Source organism: Vitis vinifera, chromosome 14 (genome assembly GCF_030704535.1).
Source record: "Vitis vinifera cultivar Pinot Noir 40024 chromosome 14, ASM3070453v1".
NCBI lineage: Eukaryota > Viridiplantae > Streptophyta > Magnoliopsida > Vitales > Vitaceae > Vitis > Vitis vinifera.
In genome coordinates, this window is record NC_081818.1 from 22,598,545 (window position 1) to 22,618,504 (window position 19,960).

General features: G+C 32.7%; 1 protein-coding gene across 6 annotated transcripts; it reads left to right on the forward strand.

Annotated features, from left to right (window-relative positions):
- The first annotated feature begins 1,644 nt into the window (after positions 1 to 1,644).
- On the forward strand, positions 1,645 to 11,940 carry LOC100258259 (F-box/FBD/LRR-repeat protein At1g13570). 6 transcript variants are annotated; one of them, XM_019225215.2, is made up of 6 exons: positions 1,645 to 1,765; positions 8,930 to 9,035; positions 10,217 to 10,470; positions 10,596 to 11,189; positions 11,270 to 11,428; positions 11,519 to 11,940. In XM_019225215.2, exons 3-6 carry the CDS (start codon positions 10,444 to 10,446, stop codon positions 11,795 to 11,797), a joined length of 1,059 nt encoding a protein of 352 aa, XP_019080760.1. In that variant the 5' UTR covers positions 1,645 to 1,765; positions 8,930 to 9,035; positions 10,217 to 10,443; the 3' UTR covers positions 11,798 to 11,940. The 6 variants fall into 6 exon arrangements, with proteins under 6 accessions (XP_019080760.1, XP_002278942.1, XP_010660533.1 ...); XM_002278906.5 differs by having other exon boundaries at positions 10,217 to 11,189; XM_059742482.1 differs by lacking the exon at positions 8,930 to 9,035 and having other exon boundaries at positions 1,652 to 1,765.
- Positions 11,941 to 19,960: the final 8,020 nt, after the last annotated feature.

Genomic DNA, 19,960 nt, shown 5'->3' on the forward strand with positions numbered 1-19,960 from the left:
GACCTTGATTTTCTACTTCATTATGATTTATGACCACATTCCTTTGCTCTTTAATTGCTAACTGCTCTCCAACAAGACTACGTTTCGTTTCGTTTGGATACGTTTCGTAGTTTCTATTTTTAGTAATTTTTATATAAAACATAATAATTTTCATATTAAAAAAAATATGAATTTTCACATAATAACTTCTATATTTAAAATAATTTTCACATTATTTTAAAATTTTTAAAATTTGAATTTAAAAGTATTTTTAATACTTTAATTTTTTAAATAGTTTTAAAGTCATTATTTAAAAAAAAAATATTCAAAGAATTTTTATATTTTATATAAAAATTACTTTTATTTTGTGTTTTTTTATTTAAGAAAATTTCTCCAAACTAGTACCAAGTACCAACATTATTTGGTTCCTGAAAATTTTAAAGGGAAGAAAATAAAGAAGAAAGAAAAAATGAAAGAAAATAAAAATGCATTTAAAATCAATAAATTATTTTTATATGTATTTTCAAATTCATTTCTTTTATTTTTCTTCCTTATATAAAAATTAAATATTTTCAAAATGTATAAATTTTTAACTAATTTTAATTATATTTGATTTTACCTTTAAAATCAAACATGAAAAAATTATTTTTTTTCTTCATTTTCTTGGTACTTTTCAGAAAATCAAACATGGCCTATAAAACTTGAAAAATGAATGGTTTCTGTTGGTCATACTAATGCTTCCAAATCCTAAAATGAAGATCCTTTGGGCATTATGTTAAATTTTAAATAGTTATGTTTAGTTTTAAGAAAATTTGATGGAAAATGGAAGGAACAAAAAAGTAAAGAAAAATAAAAAAATTAATAAATTATTTTTATATACTACTTTAAATTCATTTAAATTGTTTTGATTCTTCTATATAAAAATTAAGTAATTTAAAAATATATAATTTTTTAATTAATTTTAATTATATTTGATTTTTCTTTTTCAAATTTTCTATAATAAAACCATAATGAAATCATTTTCCTTGATAATTTATTTCTTTTCTTTTTGAACCAAACATAATTTTTTTTTAAAAAAGGGTAAGCACTAACAAAAAAAAAAAAAAAGAAATTTAGATATTAAAAAAAATCTATTATTCTCAATATATATATTTGGTAATAAAAAATAATTCTAAAAAATAATTTTTGAGAACGATTTTTTAAAATTGTTTTCTATTTTTCATAATACAAAAGTTTGTTCAAAAACCTAAAATGTTTTTAACCTATTTTTAAATATTTTTTAAAAAGCTTGTATAATTATTTTTTAAAATAATTCTAAAAAAATAAATAAAAATAATAGAAAACCGTTTTTGATTGCAAAATATATTTTTTCTTCTAAAGAATATAAAATTATTTTAAAAAACAATTCCCAACTCTTAGCATTTCAATACTTAAAAAAAAACCCTTAGTAACATAAATATTAGTATTTAAAATTATGATTTAAGTTCTAAATTTTTATAAATAATGTAGATTAATTTTATTATTATTTTTATATATCATTTTAAAATAATTTAATTTTATAATTTATGTAAATTCAAAATCTTTAATGGGTTTTGACAAAAAGGGGTTTCACCTAAAATACGCCACGTGGCAAAGATCGAACGGCTTCTGCTGGTGTTTATTTTATTTTATTTTTTGAGTTTTAGGTTTTTGGAAATGCATTGCAGGGATGAGGGAACTTCTTCCCCTAGCTTAGGTGTGAAGCGGTCCACCACCGATCACCGCGTACGACGTCGTTTTGCACAAGGTACTCCTCCTTGACCAATTCTTCCCCGATCGGTCTTGACTGTTTGGTGTGTTAATTCAAAAGGATGCCACGTTCCTAGCATTTGTTTTGGTTTGTTTCTCTTCTTTTGTTCTCATGGCCTCTGTTTGGATTCTCAGAAAATACTCCCTAGAAAGAAAATAACAATTCGGAATATTAGTCACTGGTTTTTGCAATCCTACGTTTTCTCAGCAACCGAACGGAACAAAGAGGGTTGGTGTGGACCCTCAAATAGTAAATGATGATCGAATACGTACCGTGATTCAAATATTTTCTCTAATTCAACTCAATGTTTCATGCATATATTCCTTTCCCTTCTGCTTCGTTGCTAAGAAAAGGAAGGAAAAAGGAAGGCAAACACATTCCTTGATGATATATGCTCTGTTGATTTTTCGTTCCTAAAGTTGAAATTAGAGTTGTGTGATGGCCTTTAATTTTTTTATTTTTTATTTTTATTTTTTTTCTTATTTCTTCCTTTTGTATGATTGTGTGCTAAATGATGAATAATTAAAATTTTAAAGGTTTTTATTTTATTTTATTTTATTATTTTTTATTTTAAAATTTCTCTCATTTTCGCCGGGAGCAAACGGGTGATTTGGTTTGTAAATGGTTGGGATCATGAGTGAAATTATTTGTCCTTAATGTTGAAAGCAAAAATGTGTTTCATTTTGTAATTAATCAAGCATACTGCAAATGTGTTTGCAACTTGTATTCAAACTGCAAAATTTCTTGGTGATCAGTAATCAAGGTCAATAAAGTCAAGAATCGAAAACAATACAACATCACAAATCACTCTAATGGTTTTGCTGTGAAAAGCTATCAATCTGGAGGTAGATGTTTGAATTGTGCTTTAATATCTGGTAATGTGTTAACTCCCCAGAACACACTCGTATAAGTGATTATGGTGTGCTATCTCGCCAATGAGCAATTGGCACATAGATTATCATGTATGTTTGCATCATATGGCTTGTGGACTTTATCAAGTGTCATGTGTCATAAAGCACCATGGTTTGGGGCCAATAGGATGAATATGTGCATAGTCTTCATGGTTTTGTCTCCTTCCTGTGCTATGGGACGGTGGTGAACTAGCTTTGATGCCCATCTTTTAAGTGGAAACTTGAGTTCTTGGCTGTCCACAAGACATGAGTTCCAGGGAAAGGATCCAATCACTTCACTCCTTTGGGATGTAGAAGCTGATATTGCAGCATAACTCTTATGCAGTGGTAGATGGGATCCTTAGTCTTAGTCACTTCCATTGGTGCAGTAAAATTATACAGAATTGTTTGCTTTAGCCTCATTGGTGAAGACTGTCACACTTTCAGTCTACACAAGAGACTCCGTTCTTGATTTGCAGGAGTATATGTTTCATTATGTATAACTGAGTGAATTTTGACCTCCTTACTATCAAGATTTTCCATGGGATAATTACCTGATTCTTCCAAGGCAGTCTATCAAGATGTTTGACCTCCTTGCTCTCAAGGCAGTCTACTGTCCTCTTATACTCTTAATAACTGACTGGTCAGTGGTTGAAGTCTTTCCCAACAATGAGCTCTTGTCAACAGATGCTAATTGAATATTAGCTGAACAGTTGAGAGGGTCAATCTTGTTCTCACTTCTAATCTTCTAATCATCATGGAATGGTTGCATGAAAATGAACATTCTCCCATACCGCAGGAAAAACAAAACCACGTCTGAATCAACAAGAAAGAAAAATATGATAAAGTTAGCAAAGTTGCTATTTGGACTATCCTACTGAGATAGTCCTCTCATTATCTTCAAAAACTGAAAATATCTCCATTAGATCCTTGTGAGAATTCTCTCATTGGGACCTTCACCACTGCATTTGGATAAAGTGATTTAGAAAAAAAAAGAAAGAAATTGATTTGAAATCCTTAAGTTTGGTGTTTGGAATTGAGGGAATTCATAAAGCAATGATTTCAAAGGATTTGGTAGAGGAATAATTAAGTTTTCAATTCTTTAAAAAATGGTGGAATTTCACAAGATTCGGATTTCATTGAAGTAGATGCCAAGTCACAACTTCTTTTCCAATATTGCACTTATTTCTCTATCTTCTTACAAATTATTATGTATATTCTTATCTCTAATGCTAAGTCACAACTTCCTTTTTTTCAATATTGCACTTATTTCTCTATCTTCTTCTTTACAAATTAGTATGTATATTCTTATCTCTTTCACTTGGATTCTTCTGTCTTTCACTCACTTCCTTTTGAGTCCCTTAAACTCCGAGCTATTTGAATTCTCATGATTGGGTTTCTCCTCTAAAAGTATTATATTTGCTTGGCCTTCTCATTGTTCGGATCGCTGTTGGTTTTGTTTCCATCATTCATGCTGAAGGACTATGGTTTTCCATATAATATCCAGCATCTCTTTTGTATGCGTTGGTTTCATGCAATGAGTACACCAGAGGTTGTCCTTGTTATTTAGCTGCGTGGATACCTTTCCTCTACAAGAATCTATGCTATGGATTGGATTGCTTTGTGAGCTTGAAACAATAAGGACAGACCCTTCATTTACTAGAGTGTCTAGCGTTACACTCTTTCTCCCTTCGTTAGTCCTTATGATTGAAAATACTTAAGGATGTTAGTGATTCATTCCCAAGTACTTGAACACGTACTCAATCATATTCCATGTTAAGTCCAACCAAGAATTCTAATACTCACTTTCTTTTAATAAACTTAAGATATGTAATAGCATCCTCACTATTCTTCATTTTAAGATTTTGATAATAGTCCAACTCAAACCATAATCCTCTTTTGAAAATTGAGAATGATTTCTGAATAATGCTTGTGTATTCATTGAATGTGTTTGTAACCTATTTACAGTGTTTACAATGGGAAAAAGAAAAGGAAATTACTCCAGTCTAGGCCTAGAATTACTCCCGTAAATCAACTACTAATTGTAAGGAAACCTTGATTATTTTGTTCCTTGGTCTTGGAGCTTATAACGAATGTGCAATCTATCCTAAGCTTCTTTAGATCTACGCACAACAGAAAATATAACATTTAAAACTGACTTAGAGGTTTAGATTATCATACCTTTTTTTTTTTTTGATAGGTATTTGAAGATTGTATTAATTTTTTAAAAAAAGTACCCACGATGTAACAACACAACCAAAGAACAAGAAGGCGCGAGTGCACAAAAACTAGCAACTGCACTCAAAGAGTCTAACTAATCCAAAAAATCTAATAACGACATAGAATCATCCCTAATGTATAGTCTAACCCAATCCCAAAAAAGATACAAAAAAGAACTTTTAATTGTTTGGTCCAAGCTTTCACAATTCTCAAAGACTCTCCCATTTCTCTCCCTCTAAATGGACCAAAAAAGGCAAAGAGGAACAACTTTCCAAGCCTTTTTCCTTTTTTTGCCAACAAAGGAGTCGCCCCAACTGAAGAGTATCCCTCTCATCGAAGAGTGCATAACCCACTGTATATCAAAAAGAGCAAAAATCAATTGCCACAAAATGTGAGCTTTCAGACAATGTAGGAGAATATGATCACTTGTCTTTTCTTCTGCTTTGCACATATGGTATTTGTTAGGCATCCTCCAACCCCTCTTTTTGAACTGATCTTGTGTCAAAATCTTGGCTCAAGTTGCTTCTTAAGCAAAAAAACTAACTCTTATAGGAGCCTAAAAGTTCCAAACTACACCAACCACTCTCCTACTTGCCAAGGAGGAGTAGAAAGACTTGTTGAAAAGTCACAATTCTTTGTCTCCAACCACAACATAATATATCATCAATACCCAAACAGATGGAACAATCATGTAGCCTCTTGAAAATGACATTTGCTTTCTCCAACTCTCAATCATTTAATTGTCTAATAAACTTGGGGCCCCAACTACCACCATCTTAGATATCAACCACCCAAGCATCTTTTGAAGAGGCTATAGAAAAAAGATTTGGAAAAGAATCCCTCAAAGGCATATCCCTGTACCACTTAGCCTTCCAGAATTTCATCTTATTCTCAGAACTGACCTTAAAACTAGTTTTATCTTTGAAAGCATCCTAACCATTTCTGATTGCCTTCCATGCCCCCATTTCATATCTCTCTTTTACCTCTTTCGTGTACCAACCCCCATTATTTAGCTTGTACTTACCAACAATTACTTGCTTCTAAAGAGGATCCCTTTCACTTATAAATCTCTAAGACCATCTTCTTAGAAGAGCCTTGTTAAAGATCAAAAGATTTTTGAATCCCAAGCTCCATTTTTGTTTTTCCAAGCAAACAACAAACCAATTCACTAGATGGGCTTGCTAACTAAAGCGCCCCCCCTCCAAAGGAAGTCCCTTGAATCTTTTTCAGTATTGCCCCTACCATCTTTGGGATGACAAAAAGGGATATGGTGTAAATTGGTAAGTTGGATAAGGTGCACTTAATCAGAATCTGTCTTTCACCTTTTGAGAGATATTGTCTTTTCCACAAAGCAAGCCTTTTCTATAAACGTTCTTCCACCCCTTCCCAAACCCTAGAGGACTTGTAAGGAGCTCCCAAAGAGAGCCTTAAATATGTGGTTCAGAGAGAACCCACCTTACAACCTAAAACCTCAACAAGATCCTCCATATTTGGGACATCCCCTACTGGAATCAACTCAATTTTCTCCAAATTAATTTTCAACCTTGAACATGAGTTTGGGCATTAGAAACCTCTCAATTCTTAATAAAGCTCTTTTGGAAAAATGGTTTTAGAAGTTTGTGTGCAAAAGGAACCTCCTTTGGAAACGTGTTATTGTAAGGAGTAATGGGCAGAAAAAAATAGGGGATGGTCCTCTAAAAAAGTAAGATAGGGGTATGAAGTGGGGGTGTGGAAGGCGATCGGAAATGGTTGGGAGATGCTCAAAGAAAAAACAAGTTTCAAGGTTAGGCCTGACAATAGGATGAAGTTCTGGACAAATAAGTGGTGTAGAGACAGAGCCTTGAGGGACTTATTTCCAACCCTTTATTCTATAACCTCCTCAAAAGATGCTTGGATGGAGGATGTTTGGGATAGTGGGAGTTGGACCCAAGGTTTGTTAGATAGTTGCATGATTGGGAGCTGGAGGTGGTGGATTATTTTTTTGGGAGCTTGTATGAACACTCCATTAGCTTGGATTCTAAGGATACTATAGTGTGGTTGGGATCAAAGAATGGTAACTTCTCTGTGAAATCTTATTACTCCTTCTTGGTGAATGGGGGAACGACACCTTTCCCTCATGGCATTGTTTGGAATTCTTGGGCTTCGGTGAGAGTTAGCTTCTTTGCTTGGGAGGCAACTTGGGCCAGGATTTTGATCTTGGATCAACTCAGAAGGAGGTAGTGGAGGCTTCCCAACAGATGCTACATGTGTAACGAAAAAGAAGAAAAGTGTGATCACATCCTCCTTCATTGCATTAAAGCATGCATTTTGTGGGAGTTGATTTTTTCCTTGTTTGGAGTATAATGGGTGATGCACTCTTCAGTTAGAGGGTTTCTTCTAAGTTGGCGCGGTTCTCCTGTTGGTAGAAAAAAGGAAAAAAGTCTTGAAAGGTTGCTCTATCATGCGTGTTTTGGACCTTATGGAGGGAAAGAAATAGGAAATCTTTCAATAACTATGAATGTTTGGATCAAACAATTAAGAGTTCTTTCTCGAATCTTTATTGGGAGTGGGTAAGAATGTATATTGGGGACGGATCATTATCATTATTAGAATTTGTGGATTGGATAGGCTCTTTGTAGGGTGTGGTTGATGGTTTTTGTATTCTTGCGCCCATTTTGGGTTTTTTGGTTCCTTTGTATACATCGTGTATACTTCTTCTTATTCTAATACACTTACACTTATAAAAAAACCCTTGGACATGCCTCAAACCACATGAAGAGCATCATTTGCAAATAACAAATGGGAAATCTCCATTTCCACATCATATCTTCCTTTGACTAGGAACCCATAAATAATATCACCTTCCTTTTCCCTGGAGAGCAAGCAGAAGAGAGTCTCCATCGCTAAGATGAACAAATAAGGAGATAAAGGTCTCCTTGGCTCAAGCCCCTAGAACTTTGGAAAAAGCTGGAAAGGGAACCATTAACCAAGACAAAAAAACGTGCTGTAGAGATACATCGTTTGATCCTTCCTAACCACTTGGTACCAAACCCCATTTTATCCAAAATGGCAAGGATAAAACTCCAATTGACATGTTTATGAGCCTTTTCAATGTCAAGCTTGCAAATGATGCTTGCCAAATTGTCTTTAATTCTGGAATCAATGACCTCATTTGTTATCAAGACAACATCCAAAATTTGTCTTCTCTCCACAAAGGCATGTTGAAAAATCTAAGACTAAGGTACCCACCACCTTTTTAAGTTTGTTTTTCTAGAACCTTAGCCAAGAGCTTGTATAAACCTCCCACCAAGCTAATATGTCTAAAGTATAGTAACTTGGTGAATCATTACTATTTGATAGCTAATGTCACGATTCACCATAAGTCTTATCTAATGTATAACCAACCATACACACTAATGCACTCACTATGGGAAAACCATCCCGATGACCAGGACAAGTTGTCCCTTCAATTACAAGGTAGTGTATTATAGTTTCTGATGGATTACCCAAATCTATGAACTGACTGTGAACTATTTATCATCTTGCAAGGAACTCATGACTTGGATTTTCTATACAACTCTTAATACACTCGAATCATGTATGATACAATTAATAAGGATGTGAATGCTCAAAATATAATTAATGTAGATAAGGATAATAAAGGGAACTAAAATCATAATAAATAAATTTATTAATGAAGCTCAAATCTGTTACATCATGTCATGCTTTTTAAAGCTCTATCCTAATTACAAGAAATAAATAAGCTATTAAGGCAATCATTAACTACAAGAAATAAATCAAGTTAACTGTACCAAAAATAAATAAATTATTGCATTGATTCTCCAACACTTCCCCTCAAGTTGGTAAGTAAATGTTTTTTATTCTCAACTTGTTTGTAATAGATTGAAATGGTTTAGCTGCAAGTCCCTTGGTTAGTATGTCAAGTGTTCCCATTTATTTTATATCATTCTTTTAGAGTGAATCTTGGTCTTTATCTCATAAATTTGATCAACATCTTAGACTTTGCAATATATTTGCTTCACTGCTTCCCAAATTTTATTGTGGTGGGCAGGACACACAAATTCCGTTGATTTCGGGTTACATTTCATTCTACAGTCTGGACATGATCATTGAGTCTTCCTCATCCTTGGCAGCAAAATTGAGATCATTCTCACTTGGTGCGAACAATCAAGTAGTTGAGCTTGCTTTTTTCCTTTAAAAACATATGCACATACTGGGACCATACTAGATGGTTTTGGCCATTAAATCTAAATGAGGGCTAAAGGTTTTAATATTCACTGGTAGGTGTTTGTTTTGGAATGTAGTGTTTGAGGTTAAGATTTTCTGAGGTTTTGTTTTCTAAGCTTTTTGACTTAGTGAGCAGCTAAATAAAGCCAAAACTTGAGAGAGTAGTGATGCAATAGCTGATGTGAAAAACTGTTGAATTACAACAACTGATCAATGAGGAGAGAAAAAAATGGTGACAACAATGAAGACCACATGAGATAGAGAATAGCGACAATAAAGGCCATTGGAAATCGATAAGAATGAAGACCATTAGGAAAAAAAAATTGGAATTGAACTTAGAGACCTGGAACATACGCTGATGCCATGTAGAAAAGAATGATTTTATTTATGTATTTCTGACAAAATGATACAGTATTTAGAGTGTACAGTTGTATAAAAGTTGAAAACTAAATTACACAAAATCAGGAAGTTGACTAATTCCTAAATATTCTTTACCCTACAAATTGGAAAAATAAAATAGGAAAGTATACAACTATACAATCTTGAAAATCAGAGAATTAATTTCATACAACTGTACAATCTTGGAAATCAGGGAATTAATTCCTGGTATTTGCAATATGATGAACATCTCTCATTTCAAAATGGTGAATTGGTAGGAGAGATTTTTAATGTTTAGAGAATGAGATATGGATAGGTAGAGCCCATGTGGAGTCCACTGACGGATGGTACAACCCAATTGAAAAGAACATTTTGAGAAACATTTTGGGAATTAGTATTAGAGTGCATAAATTTCTAAATATTTTTAAATTTAAAAAGATATTTATTTGTTTATAAATCATGGTACTGAAACAAACTTTTCCCTGTTATTTATGTTGAAACTATAGTAAGAAAAGTGTCTCTACTGCCTCTTTTATTTGATTTTGATGAATTTATGCATGTCTGTTGGTTAGACTGGTTTTTTCCTCATGGAGTATCTAGCTCTCCAAATTAAAGAATGTGTGATTGATGTTATCATTTACTCTAATCTTTGAAGCATCTTCGCCACTAGTCTAGTTTTCTCTTTTCCATTGTTGTTACTCACATTTCCAATTTGGTTTGGTGCTTTCTGTAGGTTTGTATGCTTTTACTTTGAAGTGTCTGTCTTAATGTATTGAGGAACACCTGTTTTAATGTATTGAGGAACACCTGACTGTTGTTTGCCTGAAAGAACCAGTAAGCAAATATGAGAACTGGATCAATCTGATATGGTTATGATGGAAAAGCAAACTAGGACGGATAGGATTAGCAATCTGCCATGGGATGTGTTGGACGCTATCCTTGTGCACTTGCCACTAAAAGATGCCGCAAGGACTAGCATCTTATCAAGTAAGTGGAGATATAAATGGATTAGCCTTTCACAGTTTGTATTTGATGATAAATGCTTCTCCAATACTTTATTGAACAAAGTAGACAGATGGGGTGAGATTATGAAAATTATTCATCGTGTCCAGAAAAATCACAGTGGGCCAATAGAAAAGTTCAAGCTTGCTGCTTATTGCTGTCCAAATCACTTGGATTTAGATCAGTGGATGCACTTTTTAGCAGAGAAAGGCATTAAGGAGTTTGTCCTTAAGGAGTTCTATTTTATCAGGCGCTTTAAGTTGCCTTGTTGTCTATTCTCTTGTCAACAACTAAGACACTTGGAGCTGTATGGTTGCACATTCAAACTTCCACCCGAATTTAAAGGATTTAAGTGTCTTGCAAGCCTACAGCTCAGACAAGTCTGTGTAGACAGTGATACACTTGAAAGTCTGATTCTTCAATGCCCTGTTCTCGAGAGATTGATTCTGTTAAAAATTGATGGTTTAACATGTCTTAAAATCCACAATCCAAATCTGAAGTACTTGAAAATATATACTGAATTTGGGAATATCTATCTTGAAAATAATCCACTTCTCTCAAGCATTGATATTCACCCAACAAGTGTGAACTTAGAAATGAACATGTTCTGTTCCCTTGAAGAATGGAAAGCTTGCAATTTGTTCAGGGTTCTTGGTTGCTTGTCTGGTGTTAAGAGGTTCTCTCTCTCTGGACACTTTCTTGAGGTAATGAATTTTTATGTTCTCATTTGGCCTATTTAGCAATTGTATCACTGACAAGATACACTTTTTTCATCTATTCCAAGTTTATAGGTACTTCAAATGTACCAGAGAGACTGCCTGAGAGGTTCAACCGGCTCATGGCCCTTGAGCTAAGGGAAGTAAGTTTTAAAAGTTTGAATGAAGTAATGGTTTTTCTTGCCATCCTCCAAAGTTCCCCAAATTTAGAGGAACTCTCTATCTCAGTGAGTTGTTTTCCTATACAATCTTTTGTACAGTAATGTTCTAAAACTTATAAATTCTGTAAAGATGACTTTGGCTTCATTTTTGTTTAGCATCGTGATTTAGAAGTTGGATCATATGACATACCTATTGTGGAGTTCCTGAAATCGCGTTATCTATTGGGCTCTCTCAACCATCTCCAAGTAGTGAGAATTAGAGGTATCATGGTTAGCAGACCTGAATGGGAGCTCATCAAGTTAATACTTGCTAGTTCCCCAGCGCTTAAGACGATGACCATTGTTAAATACAGAGGTTCGAGGATTCCAGAATCAGTGTTTCTGCAAGTTGAGCGGGCTTCGGAAAATGCAAAAATTATATCCTTAACATTATAGGCCATCATATTTATGATGTTTAACTCTTTATATCTGTCATAGCTGTTTATATAGCCTGTGTTTAACCTTATCAACCATATTGTTCATGCTGTTTTATCTTTTCATTTCAGACAACAGGTTATCAATCTAACACACTTCGCTGAGATTCTTTTGCACTAAACCTATTCTGCATTCTTTACAACATTTATATTCACAAATATATCTCTCTATAAACTGTTGGATCGAGCATCTAACCATTGTCAATGAACACAAGTCCTTGTTGTTTGGAGAAAAGAAAAAAGAAAGGGGTGGTTGGGGTTGGTGTTGTGCCTCTTAGAACATAAGGTTAAAACAATTAGCAAACACACTTGAAGCATAGTTGAACCCAAGGCTACTTAGCAGGCCCCTAGAATATCAAATGGGCTATAATCTACTGGTCCTTCCTAGTCTTCCAAGCTGTGGAAATGGTAGCTATGTTTGGTTCCTAGAAAATATTCAACGAAAACTTAAGGAAAATAGTTTTCTTTCATATTCCCTCTCATGGAAACATACAGTGTATTACTCATTGATTAAGATGTGAAGGGGCATAACTTTTGTCAACATCCGCCAGTAATATGCTCTTGAATTATATGGCTAAGTCCAGACAAATTATTCAGCCTTATCCTCTTCCACGATATTGATGAGTACAGGCTGTGAGAGTTACTCTTTGAAACCTCACAACACTGTATTGTGCTTGTAAGCGTAAAGAGACAAGATTTTGATGTAGTTGGATCATTCATGCCTACATCAAGAGAGATAAGGGAGCATCGATTTACGATGTCGTGGAGAACTTCTAAATGAAAACGATAAAATATACTGAATGTCTTTCCTTTCTTCTTAAATCTTCGTGTAATGAGTAGACTTTCTGTGCACATCTCTGTTGCGTAAGTTTTTCTTCTCATCATTTAGAATATTTGAAGAGGTATTTCCAAGAAGTTTTCTAAATGAAACCTATTTTGTAAGGATAAATGTATGCGACTTTGCTTGAAATTTTATTAAGTCAAGCCTTCATATTTTTGCTGTAAGGAATTACATTTGTATCCATGAAAGCTTTCTTTGCACCTGTCCTTTTAATGGATTTTCTTAATATATAAATGTCTTTTGTTGAAATTCCTAAATGATCTTTTAGCATAAACACACATCAAGTTCCTTCTTTCATTTCTTTTCCTCTAATCTCTCTATAACCTTTATAAGATTTAGTAAGAGAGTTGTGTTTCTCACAAATGGATGATCAAATAATCATCTCTAATGATGGCTTTTTATAAATTTATATTTTGCATTTTTTTTATCACATTTTTGCAGTTGGAAGAAGGATGTGTCATGAATAATGTTTGGACTTGTAGGGCCGCAAGTTTGATAATTTTCTAGTATTATACTTTCAAACATCCTAAGAATGTTTAGAACTATATTTACGAACATCTCTTTATCGTCTACTTGATCCAGACACTATTGGATTAGGTTTTTTTTTTTTTTTTAATTCTATTACAATTTTTCATGATTTGTCACTTCTTAATCACTTTTAAATTATTTCTAATTATTATTATTATTTTTAACTATTTTTATAATAAGATTTTCATCGAACGAGCTTCAAAGAAGATTTTTTTAGGGTTTATGGTTGGGAAGAAATAGGTTGAGAAAAAAAAAAAAAAAAACAAAAGATGAGTTAAGGGAGAAAAGAATGTTTTGGATATTTACAAATTGTAGTGTGGATGTTATAATAAGTTTTTAGTTTTTAAATGTGTAAATAAGGTGGTAGCAAAGTGAGTTTTAGTGGATGCAAATGTAATTTCCTTACACACGTGTTCACCATATACGTCTTCTTCAAACATGTCCTTATTGGTGCACAAGATTACTTTTATACGCCATGGTTGATGCAATCACCTAATGTTACATTATATCCCCTAGAAGTTTAAGTTTCGGATAAAAGAAAGAACAATTGACTTCACCTTCTATCAAGATTCTTTTTATAGTTTGTTTTTTGGTGTACATTTTAAATTATTTTTATTATTTTACATTTAACCATGTGCAAACATTCTATTTTTGTGTCACTTTGAACCTTTGTTTCCTTTAAAATTCTCTATAATGGCTATGAATAAATTCTTAAACCTTGGTTTTTCCACAATTCTCCATAATATATCTAATACTAATTTGTTATTGTAATGGAAGTTTTGATACCAATCGGTCATGTTAGCATGAAAGTTTTAATGTGACATGTTAATGCAATAACATAAAACATAAAACAAACTCATGCACAAAGGTATATGCTTTTAATATGGTTTAGCTTATTGTTTACATCCACGAAAAAGAGAGGATTATCTCATTATTCTATAAAAACATTATAAAAGAAAGATAAAAACAAATATTAATGAAAAGTTTCTTGAGTTTTCTTATAAAAATAGGATTTTGCTATTGAGTGACCGTACATCTCTACTGTAAATAAAATAATAAAGGTTAAATACGTGATAACATTAGTCAAGAAAAATCAAAGATAGAGTTACCACGACTTTGTAATATTTTGGGTTGTAGTTCTTTGGGATAAGTTCTAATGTGTTTATTTGTTTTTAGATTAAAAGAATTAATTATTTGCTAAAGATATTGAAATCTTAAATTAAATAAATAAAGATAAAGTATGAATAAAGTTTTCCTAAAATATTTAATGAAATAAATCAAATAAAAGAAAGAATGTTCCTTAGAGTTCCACAATCCAATGTCAAATCCTTAGAGAGAGAACATTATAAAATATGGTGTTTAAGATCAAAGTCAATCTGCGACCAAATTGAATTTTAAGACCAATCTAAGATCAAACTTAGATTTTTCCTTTTAAAACATATTCCTAAGACCAAGTGAATGAAATTGATTACCAGATTTAGGTTTGACATTTTATTCCGTTCTATTCCTTGTAGCTTTATTTTGTAATAGATAATGATAAGACCTAAATAACTAATGATAAAGAGTTATTAAGAATTACTAGTATTGGATAATAACATACCGTATAATTTCCTAATATAATTCACATGGATATGACTAAATATTCATAATTTGTAACCTAACCAATCATAAATCTCATTTCTATAATCTGTAAACCAAATAGATATGATAGTTAATTTTGATGTTCAATTTTGTTCAATTCAAAGCACATATCGATCTTGGTAGATTTGGCTATTAAATTTGTTGATAGTAGAATCAAATTATAGTTACTAGTGATCAAGTTCTTTCTAAGAATCACTAGTATCTTGATAAAAATCCCCTATAATTTATCTTAGAGTGATCTAATATCAAAGATTTATTCCCACCAATTAGAATTTGAAAAACAAAACCAAACTATTCAATACGCTAAAGTTTCTTGCCACTATTTTTTTTAGATTCTTCACCATCATGTTATCATCTCCAGATCAATCAAATTAGCCAAACATGATGGAGGAATTCTCCTCACAACCCATGTTTGGTTGCCAAGAAAATAAAATAGAAAAATTGAATAAGAAGAAGAAGAAAAAAAACTCGTTCTTTTTCAAATCAAGAACTCTCTAGAAAACCTAAAATTTGAGTTTTTATAGTTTCCACAAAACCTAACATACTTATTAGCTACTTATTTTACAAATAATTATATAAAAATGACTAAAAAATAATAAAATAATGATTTTTAGTTGTATGAGACCAACTTAGGGTGGATGGAGTGCCCAAGATGTAATTACCGAGGTGGAGGAGATGAAACATCAAAGTGGCATTATGTGATTTCAAAATTGGGATCGTTTCAAAATGGATTTTGAATTTATAAGTTGAATTTCAAATCATTTTCAAAATGGTCATTCAACTTTGCGTAGTTGTTTTTAAATGATCATAACTTCTTTGTTTCAGCTTTGATTTGCACATATTTGAAGTGTTAGACTTCTAACTTCTTATGCTTTAAAACCATATGTGGCTTGTCCCAAAAAGATCATGGGAAGTACTTCAAAAATTAAGTCAAAGTTAGGGTATATACTCTTGCCAAGTTTGAGTTCCAAATTCCATTTTAAGCTTGATTGAATTTGCTTCCAACCCTTTTTCTCATGGTTGCTTGTCATTTATCTCACTTCATAACATTCATTGCTAGTATTTCATGCCCATGACTAACTCATTGCAACTTAGACTCTTTATGGTTCACAAGTTCAAAGTTCTCATTTATGCATATTTAACCTCTTCTATTTCCTTGGTTGAGAATGACTTTTGCAACATTTTTTTCATCCCTTAAACCCATAATTAGGCTCAAAATAGAAGTTAAAATCCATAACTAAGGTCTTTGCATCAATTTAAGTTAAATGATTTGAGCTTTTTATATTACATAAATCATATCATATATGTGCCATTGGACCACATATTTTGACTCTAGACAATCAATTTTTAATATAAAGTAGTCCTATAATATGAGAAAAAAACCTAAAAGAATGGATTTAGACTGTAAGAGAGATGTTCTTTTGGATCTAATTGGGCTTTGGGATTCAAGAGCTCTAGGGTTGGATTCTCCTTGAGAAATAGTGGAAATTCTTTGTTATCTTCTCTTGTGAATGTAAGTTTTAGACCTAGGTGGTGTTTGTTTTTTTGGCTTTTTGTTGAAAACCATTTAGTTTTAGAATTTAGGTTGTTTGTTTTTTTACTTTTTCATGACTTATTATAAACTTTTTACTAAATAGAAAAAGCCAGAATATGTGGTTTTTTCTAAATAGAAAAAATAACACAATGGTTTTTTTTACTTTTTAATACTTAATAGAAATAAAATACTACAAAAACAAACAACCTAATATTTAATACTATTAAGTATTAAGGTTTTATTTAGAATTAAGTAAAAAAACAAACACCACCCTAATCTTATAAATTATTGCATGCTTTATGTGCCTTCTATTTTTATTTTTATTTTATTTTATTTTGCTCCTATTATTGTTCTTTGTTATGATTTATCATTAAAAAAAAATGGTATTAGAATTGAGGTTGTTAGACTGACAATTAATGGCCAAGTTCGAAGTTGAGAAGTTTGATTAAAAAAATGATTTTAATTTATTGCACACTAAGATGCATAGTATGCTTGTTTAACAAAAGTTGTATTAAGCATTGAAAGGCAGGGAGGCTCTATTGAAAACAATGTTTGACATACGAAAGAATGAACTTATTGAAAATATGTATGATGCTATTTTGTTGTTCTTATATCTTCTAAAAAAAAAATACAACTATCGAGTGATAATTGAAGCTGAAAAGTCTATATGATGAAATTTCTTACAAATGACCTTTGTATTTGAAGAAGCAATTATTTACTCTTTATATGAAGGAAGGTGCACTCATAAAGATGATCTTAATGAGTTCAATAGAACTATTGTAGACATAAGGGATATTGATGTTAAAATAAATAATGAAGATTAAGCCACAATTTTGATGTGTTTTCTATCAAATCTTGAAGTACTACCCCCTTATTGCATGTCATGTGTCCTACTTTTGGTACCTAATTGTGATCTTTTGTTGTACTAAAATACTAAACTTAATTATGTGATAACCCTAACCAAGAAAAACCATAGAAATGATTATCACACAACTTGTAGTATTCTTGGTATTGTTCTCAAGGATAGACCTATAAGATTTGTCAATACTTCTCTACAATGATGACTCAAACTAAATACTAAAGTGAAAATATTGAATGGATCAACTTTAATGAATTAAGATTAACTTAATTAAAAACTAATTAACTAATGAAATGATTATTGATTTCTAACTCAATTGATTCAAGTTTGGGACATTTACAATCCAACTTAAAAAAAATAGAAATTGAAGCGAATAAGGGTCTCTCATTTGTAGTGATCTTAGGGTTCTTAGGATCCTTGATCAATCGAGATTAATTTGAGTTCTAACACTCAAAGTTTCATTTGAAACCTAATTTTGTCCTTCTAGTCTAGATTCCTAAATACTATTAAGTGAATGAAATTCGTTTTAGGTTTAAGTCTTAGATTTTTCTATCCTCACTCCTTTTACATATTTGCCTTAGGATGGATAAAGATAGGAAAAACCATGATAGTTAGTGGTCAAGAGGTGCTAAGAATCTCTAGTGTTCGATAGATAACTATCGTACCATCTCTTAAGTCAAACTAGAATGGAGAGCATGTTAATCCTATCAATTTACGCCTTAAATTATTCAACAAATCCATTGTTAAATCTTATTTACCCATTTTTCCTCCTAGCCTTTAACCCTAGGTCTTCATATTTCACATCATAGGATGACTTTTAATTTCTCGTGGAGGTGTTGTCACTCACATAATTTGTAAGAGAAGGAACATCAATATGAATAAAAAGAAACTAAAAATAATAATAAAATTGAATGTATAAAGAACAAACCTAAAAATCTTCAAAGCAATCTTTGACATAGTCTCTCCAATCTTCTAAATGAAGTTTATATATTTTAAAACTTAAAATCAGTTTACATAGTAATGTAAAACCTAATACACATGACATAACCTTATTAGCCAAAATCATCCAAAAAAAAACACAATTATTATCCCAAATAATCATAAAAATTACAAATTTTGAGTGAATTAGATTCATTTTGAACTAGGTTGGTGTTTGAGAAATCCAAAATTCGAATTGGAAGTGTTCTATGTGAAAATTGGAACCCTAATTCAACTAGTTGAGGGTTAGTTCAAAATTCCATTGTGTAATTCCAAAATTTGAAATTGAATTTTTGCCAAAGCTTTGCTAGTTCAAAATCCTTATGGATTTCAAATTCAAGTTTTATCTACCCCTCTTGCTCAACTTAGTTCAAAATTGGTGATAGAATTGGAACTCAAACTTTTGATTTTTGGTTTCTTTGCTTGATTGAGTTTTAATCTCTTTCCAAATTTGGAATCAAGCTTTTAAGTTGATGACTTCTTTTGCTTCCAAAGTGGTTGGATACTCTGTAGCTCTTTGGGCAATCTTCAATTACTCTTTCTTTTGCTTCATGCTCCTTATGCTTTTGCTTGGATTCTAATTCATGTTAAGTTGGATGATTTAAAATTTACATCATGTAGATGATCAGATTGTTTATATGCTATTGGACTACAATGAGTACCCTATTTCAAAATTAGTTCATGAAATCAAATTGGTGGAGAAGAAAATGGGTTTTGTTGTATGGGTAGGGATGCACCAGCCATTATGTCACGTGGGAACTCCATGAAGGAGGGGTTTGGGAACACTAGGTGTAGGACACATGCATCAGTGGCGATGAGGACAGGCCGAGAAACAGACAATCAAAGTGGAAAGCACTTGTGGCTGGCTGGTGGCTGGGGGCAGCAGACCGACTCGGCCACTGTTGGCACATCAGCATAAAAGCAGGTCTTTCCGTTGGACCCATTACCCCATTCGAGAGGATGAGCCTCACCTCGCTCTCCCCCACTCTCCCTCCTTCCCTCGTGTCACCAATATGTGGTGCTCCTCAATCCTAATCTGAACTCCTTCCCATGTGGCACCATCCCATTGGCTGCAAGAATTCCCTCCCGCGTTGTCCCAGTCAGCTTCATATGGCGTAGACATCGACTCTACCCGCTTCCACATCAGCTCTAGCTAATCCTTTTGTTCTACCGTAACTACGTCCGATGATGACATGTTGGCCTCTGGTGAGATTACCCATATTCAATCTTATCACACACAATCCCCTACCAATTCCAATTTCATGAAGGCCCTTAAACCAATTTCATCAATTTAGTGTGATTCATTACGAAAGTTGATAGCTACTGTTCATCAACTTCCGAGTCCCCATTCTAGGTATATGTCAATGTCTTTTCCTAATCAATTCGTTAACATAGATCACCTGCATCTATTTCCTCACCACCCAAATTTATTATTATTATTATTTTTCTTTTACACGCTGTCATATCTGATGATGATGTGGGTTGTGGGAGGAGGATAAAGGCCGAAAGCCCTTTTTGTTTTGGGCTTCCCATCAATCATCATCTCTTTAATCTTCCTTTTAATGAATCAAAACCAAAGGGCCCTTCTTTACTTTAAACTACACCCGTGGCAAAATCTTGGAACCTATTATAAATTTATACATCAAAAGTGCAAATATTAAGCAACTGGGGGTGGGTTGTCACATGGCTGACACGTGTCTCGCACCCCACCTGGGGGCAGAGTTTGCATTCACAAGTGTAGCCC

Bases quoted from the DNA above. Each gene is read 5' to 3' on its own strand.
- LOC100258259 (XM_002278906.5), top strand. From the start codon at position 10,350: ATGGTTATGATGGAAAAGCAAACTAGGACGGATAGGATTAGCAATCTG. The intron at 11,190-11,269 runs GTAATGAATTTT...ATCTATTCCAAG, and splicing joins TCTCTGGACACTTTCTTGAG to TTTATAGGTACTTCAAATGT. The intron at 11,429-11,518 runs GTGAGTTGTTTT...ATTTTTGTTTAG, and splicing joins TAGAGGAACTCTCTATCTCA to CATCGTGATTTAGAAGTTGG.